This window comes from Carlito syrichta, unplaced genomic scaffold (assembly GCF_000164805.1).
Source record: "Carlito syrichta isolate Samal-C Ts95f unplaced genomic scaffold, Tarsius_syrichta-2.0.1 Scaffold120745, whole genome shotgun sequence".
Taxonomy (NCBI): domain Eukaryota; kingdom Metazoa; phylum Chordata; class Mammalia; order Primates; family Tarsiidae; genus Carlito; species Carlito syrichta.
In genome coordinates this window covers 6,960-14,609 of record NW_007064841.1, presented here as the reverse complement: position 1 = coordinate 14,609, position 7,650 = coordinate 6,960, and the positions used below count along the sequence as shown (strand labels likewise).

General features: G+C 58.9%; 1 protein-coding gene across 1 annotated transcript in view; it reads left to right on the top strand.

Annotated features, from left to right (window-relative positions):
• The window catches only part of CREB3L3 (cAMP responsive element binding protein 3 like 3), an 11,906-nt gene that overhangs the window by 2,076 nt on the left and 2,180 nt on the right, over positions 1 to 7,650 (top strand). The window contains 5 exon segments of the mRNA XM_021707607.1: positions 1,108 to 1,226; positions 2,366 to 2,503; positions 4,904 to 5,010; positions 6,904 to 6,972; positions 7,455 to 7,539. Of these exon segments, the coding sequence (XP_021563282.1) occupies positions 1,108 to 1,226; positions 2,366 to 2,503; positions 4,904 to 5,010; positions 6,904 to 6,972; positions 7,455 to 7,539 (518 nt within the window).

Below are 7,650 nucleotides of genomic sequence, written 5' to 3'. Positions count from 1 at the left end.
TTTTTGATTTATTGTAGAGATGAGGTCTCGCTGCCCAGGCGGGTCTCGAACCCACAGACTCAGGCCATCCACTCACCTCAGCCTCCCAAAGGTGCGGGATGACAGGCTGAGCCACCGAGCCTGGCTTAATTTTAATTTTACTGTAGAGACGAGGTCTCGCCAAGTTGTCCAGGCTGGTCTCGAACCCCTGGACTCAGGCAATCCTCCCTCTTCCGCCTCCCAAAGTGCTGGGATGGCAGGCATGAGCCCCGCGCCCGGCTACCCATGACGCTGTGCTGAGCCCATTTTCCATGATAGTGAAACTGAGTGCCCGCGTGGTAAAGCAACCCGGGAAAGCCCCGGAGCTGGTCTTCGGCGTCTCCCTCCCTCTGTGCCTGGTTCCCCGTAGATGCTCATAAAAGCGCCCGGGTCACGGGTCCCCCGGCTCGGGGTGCCCCTCCCGTACCCGGCACAGGCCTTATCGCCACTTGCCCCGGAGATCAGTAATGATTTACGCCCCAGACTGTGCTCCCTGGCGGGCCCTGGCTGAGGGATGTGGCCGCCCGGTGTTCTTTGTCCCTTGAGCCTGCCATGAGCTCTTCTGGGTCCCCCTGGAGAGCCGACGCCCGCTCAGAGACATGAAGCCACTTCCCCAAGGTCACACAGCTCCGCCCACCTGGCCTGGCGCCAAGGGCTCCCCGCCCGAAGGTTGGGCTCCGAGCAGCGTGCCAGGCCCCTGAAGCAGGGATGGGGCCGAACCAGACCTCGCCCCTGCCCCTTGGGGCCGATAAGGCCCGGCCGTCTCCAGATCTGGCCCGTGATCCCAGGCGATAACAACCAGAGACGTGTCCCCTGACAAGTCCCCCACCTTTCTTAACCTTGTGGGACAGCCAGAGCTGGGCCCTGTTGGATTGGGGTTCCCATCTTCCAGCAGAGGGGAAACTGAGGCACGGGTGAGGGCGGTCCCCTTCGATCCAGGCCCTGGGGCCCCCAGGCACTGGCAAAAGTTCTAAGCACTTTGGCCTCAATCACGGGAGCCTTCCTGGAGGAGGTGGGTACGGGCTGGGCGCTCAGCCCTCCCCACCATCTGACACCCTCCCGCTCTGGGTCCCCACCTGCTCTGATCAGAAATGTGGAACCCAGGGGGAGGCCTCTACGCTGAGGGGCGGACGGAGCCGGCGGACCCGTCGCCACGTTGCCAGCTCACAGTGAAGGACTTGCTTCTTTCTGGTGGTGGCGGGGACCTGGTGAGCATCGAGGCATCGGGGTGGGGGGTGGGGTGGGGGTGTGGCTCACAGAGCCCCGGGGCCCCCATTTCACAGACCGGAAAAGCAAGTCATGGAGGGGACTGGCCAAGGCGACAGGCCATCTCCGGCCTGGGCTCACATTTCCTGGGCTGCTCCCCGTGGAGAAAAGAATTTCTAAAAAGCTAAAACCTAGTATGCACCAACTGTATGCCAGGCCTTGTTCTTTTTTTCATTTTTGTGTCAGGGTCGCGCTCTGTCGCCCAGACTGGAGGGCAGTGGCCGCTCCCGGCCACCGCAGCCTCGATCTGCTGGCTCCGGCGATCCTTCTGCCTCAGCCTTGTCCTAAATGCTCTAAATGCATCTCTTTTTTTTTTTTGATTTATTGGAGAGATGAGGTCTCACCAAGTTGCCCAGGCGGGTCTCGAACCCGCAGGCTCAGGCAATCCACTCACCTCAGCCTCCCAAAGCGCGGAATGACAGGCTGAGCCCCTAAGCCCGGCGCATCTCATTTTTTGAGACAGGGTCTGGCTCTGTGGCCCAGGCTGGAGTGCAGTGGCATGATCATGGCTCATTCGGCCTCCAACTCCTGGGCTCTAGAGATCCTGCCTCAGCCTCCCAAGTAGCTGGAATCACAGGCATACACCACCCAGCTAATTAAAAAATAATTATACCGTAATCCCGTGCCTTTGGGAGGCTGAGGTGAGTGGATTGCCTGAGCCCGCGGGTTCGAGACCCGCCTGGGCAGTGAGACCTTATCTCCACAATAAATCAAAAAATCAGCGGGCGTGGTAGCGCGTGCCTGTAATTCCGGCTACTTGGAAGGCTGAGGCGGAAGGATCGCTGGAGCCCAGCAGGTCGAGGCTGCGGTGGCCGGGAGCGGCCACTACCCTCCAGTCTGGGCGACAGAGTGAGACTCCAACTAAAGAAAAAATTATTTTGTGGAGATAAGGTCTCACTTTGTTGCCCAGGAGGGTCTTGAACTCCTGGCCTCAAGCGATCTTCCCGCCTCAGCCTCCCCGGTAGCTGAAATTTTACAGGCGTGAGCCACCACGGGGTCCTGGGAATTCTGTTGCTAATGGGGCAGGGAGTCTGGCGGTGGGTCTCCCGGCCCCCAACCTGGCTCCCTGGACTTTCCACAGCACCAGCCTCACCCGGTGGCTCCTCACCTCCTGTGCCCCGGGACTGGGCACGGCCAGGAGCTGGTGCTGACCGAGGATGAGAAGAAGCTTCTGGCCAAGGAGGGGATCACGTTGCCCACTCAGCTGCCCCTCACCAAGGTGCGTCGGGACCCCGACCCGGGCCTCTCTCCCTTCACTGAAGCCACCTGGCCACCCGCCCTGGAGTGCCGGGGCATGTCTGTCACCAGAGCCCGAAAGACCAGCCGGGAGCCCCATCCTAAATTCAACTCAGCCGGGCGTGGTGACTCACGCCTGTCATCCCAGCACTTTGGGAGGTGGAGGCGGGAGGATTGTCTGAGCCCAAGAGTTCAAGACCAGCCTGGACAACTGGGAAAGACCTCGTCTCTACAAAAAATTGAAACATGAGCCGGGTGTGGTGGCGCAAGCCCGTAGTCCCAGCTACTCAGGAGGCTGAGGTGGGAGGATCGCCTGAGCTCAGGAGGTGGAAGCTGCGGCGAGCTGCGATCGTGCCAGTGCACTCCAGCCTGGAGCAGAGAGACCTGGACTCAAAAAAGGAAATACAGCCGGGCTCGGCGGCTCAGCCTGTAATCCCAGCACTTTGGGAGGCTGAGGTGAGTGGATGGCCTGAGCCCGCGGGTTCGAGACCCGTGTGGTAGTGCGTGCCTGGAATTCCGGCCACTCGGAAGGCTGAAGTGGAAGGATCGCCGGGAGGGGCCACTGCACTCCAGTCTGGGCGACAGAGCGAGACTCCAACTCAAAAAAAAAAAAAAAAATTTCTTTAAAGATAGGGTCTTACTGTGTTGTCCAGGTTGCAGTGCAGGGGCGCGATCATAACTCAGCGCAGACTCCCAGTTCCTGGGTTCGAGCGATCCGCCTGCCTCGGCCTCCCAAAGTGCTGGAATGACAGGCATGAGCCGCCGCGCCTGGCCTGGCAGACATTTTTTTTAAATTCCGGAGACACGTTTTGATTGGCCTTGGCTGCACTTTCCACGTGTCCGAAGTTGGAGGCCAAGGTCTTTCTGACCAGATTTCTCACAATCCAGCAACCTGTTCCCCTTCTCGCCCCTCCGCGTGCAACAGTCCGGGGCTGAAGAGCTGCCTGGGCTCTCGAGCTCACCAGAGTCTCCGCCCGGCCCGTGTCACTCGGGTCACACCGCCTGACGTCCCCCACCCGCGTGCAGTCACCATCCGTCCTTGGCCGGTTCCAGGGAACTGTGCTGATCCCAGACATGGCCACCAGGGGGCACAGGGATGCCAATGTCCCTGTCGGGTTAGAGGTTGCCAAGTTGGCTTTTTTTTTTTTGAGCTGGAGTCTCACTCTGTCGCCAGACTGGAGGGCAGTGGCCGCTCTCGGCCACCGCAGCCTCGACCCGCCGGGCTCCGGCGATCCTTCCGCCTCCGCCCTCCGAGGAGCCGGAACTACAGGCGCGCACCACCAAGCCCGGCTAATTTTTGATTTGTTGTAGAGACGAGGTCTGGCCAAGTGGCCCTGGCTGGTCTCGAACCCGCGGGCTCAGGCAGTCTTCTCATTGCGGCCTCCCAACGTGCTGGGATGACAAGCATGAGCCACTGTGCCCAGCCTGCTTTTTTATTTTTTATTTTTTTTTGAGTCGGAGTCTCACTCTTTCTCCCAGGCTGGAGTGTGCAGGGGCACACGCCAGCGTCGATCTGCTGGGTCTGGCGATCTTTCCGCCTCAGCCTCCCAAGTAGCCGGAACTACAGGCGCGTGCCACCATGCCCGGCTAATTTTTTGATTTATTGTAGAGACGAGGACTGGCCAAGTTGCCTAGGCTGGTCTCGAACCCGCCAGTTCAGGCCATCCCCTCACCTCGGCCTCCCAAGGTGCTGGGATGGCAGACTGAGCCACCGAGCCCGGCCAATGTATTAATTGTATTTATTTTTTAAGTGAGAAAGCAGGATTTATTGAGAGGACAGAAAAGCTCCCTAATTTTTTTGGGGAACAAGTCAGAGTTAATTAGTAGATAGGAAAGCTGTCCGCAGTGAGAGGGACCCCGAAAGTGAGTTGCCCCAATTTTTAAAATTTTAATTCAGAGTCTCGCTCTGTCACCCAGGCTGGAGGGCAGGAGCACGCTCCCGGCCACCGCAGCCTCGACCCGCTGGGCTCCGGCGATCCTTCCGCCTCAGCCTCCCAGTCGCTGGGACTACAGGCATGCGCCACCACGCCTGGCTAATTTTTTAATTTATCGTAGAGACGAGGTCTCGCCAAGTTGTCCGGGCGGGTCTCGAACCCGTGGGCTCAGGCAGTCCTCTCGCCTTGGCCTCCCAAAGTGCTGGGATGACAGGCTGAGCCCCCGTGCCCAGCCAGGTCACCAATTTGGTGAAACGGGGAGCTGGAAGACCTTCAGACCCCCGAGCCTCCCAGACCCTGCAAGCACTTAGGGAGAGACCAGTTGGGCTCCCAGTCACAAGGAGTCTGTCGCCAGAGCCCCAGGCCGGGGGTGGCTCACAGCGGGGTGAACGGACAGAGGTTGTGGGGTCCCTCCAGGCTGACTCAGTCCCCTTCCCGTGTCCCTACAGTATGAGGAGCGAGTGCTGAAAAAAATCCGCCGGAAAATCCGCAACAAACAGTCGGCCCAGGAAAGCAGGAAAAAGAAGAAGGAGTATATCGATGGCCTGGAGACTCGGTAATGCCGGGCCCTGGGTGCTCCATTCCGGGGGGAAACTGAGGCCCAGAGAGAGGGCAGTGTGGTTTACGGTCACACCGCCGAAATTAGAGTGGATTTCTTTTTCCAGAACAGACCTTCTGTTTACATTGTTTTGTGTCTGGGTCTCATTCTGTGGCCAAGGCTGGAGTGCAGGGGCACCAGGACGGCCCACTGCAGCCTCGACCTCCTGGGCTCGGGCAGTCCTCTCACCTCAGCCTCCCGAGTAGCTGGGGCTGCAGGCGCATGCCACCACACCCGGCTCATTTGTTGATTTTCTTTTTTTGAATTGGAGTCTCACTCTGATGTCCAGGCTGGACTGCGGTAGCCACCACAGCCTTGACCTGCTGGGCTCAGGCAGTCGGTCCTTCCGCCTCAGCCTTCTTAGTTGCTAGAACTACAGGCGTGTGCCACCACACCCAGATTATCTTTTTGGTTTTGTTTTTGTTTTGCTCATAGCCACCACGGCCTCGACCTGCTGGGCTCAGACAGTCCCTCCACCTCAGCCTTCCAAGTAGCTGGAACCACAGGCGTGTGCCACCACGCCCAGCTAATTTTTTTATTTATGGTAGCGACGAGGTCTTGCCAAGTTTCCCTGGTGGGTTTCAAACCCCTGGACCTCTTGCCTCTGCCTCCCGAAGTGCTGGGATGACAAGTGCAAGCCACCACACCCGGCTCATCGTGGTCTCATGTCATCCTCCCAAGCCCTTTGTGACCTGGGTGACTGCATTCCATTTTACAGACGACAGGACTGAGGTCAGAGAGTGGAGATCCAGGTCACGGGGAGAGGGAGGGTGGTAACTTGGGGCTCTGCGGACTCCACATCGCCTTGATATTTTGTCTTCTGGAAACATCCCTGCCGGGTCTCTGGTATTCCATTCCCGATCCCGGGGCTCAGCCCTGAGTGAAGCCCCTCACATCAATGCAGAGATGGAATCTAGGAACCAGGCAGACGTAGGTTCAGATCCTCAGCCCAGCACGGTGGCTCACGCCTGCCATCCCAGCGCTTTGGGAGGCTGAGGTGGGAGGATCGCTTGAGCCCAGGAGTTGGAGACCAGCCTGAGAAACAGAGCAAGCCCTCCTCTCCACAAAAAAATTTTAAAAATTAGCCAGGTGTGGTGGTGTACGCCTGTGGTTCCAGCTACATGGAAGGCTGAGGCAGAAGGATTGCCCGAGCCCAGCTGGTCGAGGCTGCGGTGGCCGGGAGTGTGTCACTGCACTCCGGCCTGGACAACAGAGTGAGGCTCTGACTCAAAAAACGGTCAGGTGTGGTGGCTTATGTCTATAAACCCAGGACTTTGGGAGGCCCAGGTGGGAGGATTGCTTGAAGCCAGGAGTTTGAGACCAGCCTTGGCAATATAGCAAGAATTTGTCTCGACAAAATATTTTCTAAAAATTAAAAAATTGGGCCGGGCTCGGTGGCTCAGCCTGTAATCCCAACGCTTTGGGAGGCCGAGGTGAGTGGGTTGCCGGAGCCCAAGGGTTCGAGACCCGTCTGGGCAATTTGGCGAGTCCTCATCTCTAAAATAAATCAAAAATCAGCCGGGCGTGGTAGCGCACGCCTGTAGTTCCAGCTACTCGGAAGGCTGAGGCGGAAGGATCGCCGGAGCCCGGCGGGTGGAGGCTGCGGTGGCCGTGAGCATGTCACTGCACTCCAGCCTGGGCAACAGATTGAGACCTCGACTCAAATAATAATAATAATAATAATAATAATAAAAGATTGTTCAAATCCCGACCCATCACAGACTTGCCAGGTGACCCTGGATGAATGAATTCTCCTCTCTGGCCTTGGCTCCCTTGCTCTGGCGCCCTCCCAGGGTGATGTCAGCTGGTGACACGCATACTCTGAATATCACTGTGTCATCATCCTTGCAGGATGTCAGCCTGCACTGCCCAGAATCAGGAGTTGCAGAGGAAAGTCTTGCATCTTGAGAAGCAGAACCTGTGAGTTTGGGTCCCCATGGGGGAGAGGATTAAGGAGCAGGGCCCTGGGGTCTCTTGTGGAGAGGGCAGAGAGCCCGTGTGGTGGCAGGAAGGGGTAGGGAATAAGGGCTTCACCTGCAAAGGAGGCAGGCTGAATAGCGGAAGGGCTTTGGACTTGGGGCCTTGAAGGATGTGTAGGAGTTCACTAGAAAAGTGCCCTCTAGCTTGGAGTGGAAACCCACAGGGTGTGAGAACAGGACAGGCCTTGGGGGGAGCGGGGGCGGGGCTTGGGCTGGTGTCCAAGTGAACCATGATAGAGGCCGGGGCGGGAGGATCCAGTGGAGGTTTGTGGACACAGAGAGGGAGTCAGACTCTCCAGAGCCACAGGGCATTGAAGGATGGATGAGATTCAGACGTCAGCAGGGCCAGGGGACCCCGGAAGCGGGTGGGAAGCAGGACCCAGGCCAGGCGGGGCTCAACCGAGGCCCGCCTGTCCCTCTGAGGTCCCTCCTGGAGCAGCTGAAGAAGCTCCAGGCCATCGTGGTCCAGTCCACCAGCAAGTCTGCCCAGACGGGCACCTGCATCGCGGTGAGTGGGTCCGGGAAAGCCGGGGGTGGGCGGAGTCGGAGCCCGGGCAGAGGGGCCCGTGGGGGGGAGGGAGGGGCCCACGAGAGGCCAAGCCCAGCCTCGTGCCCGGGC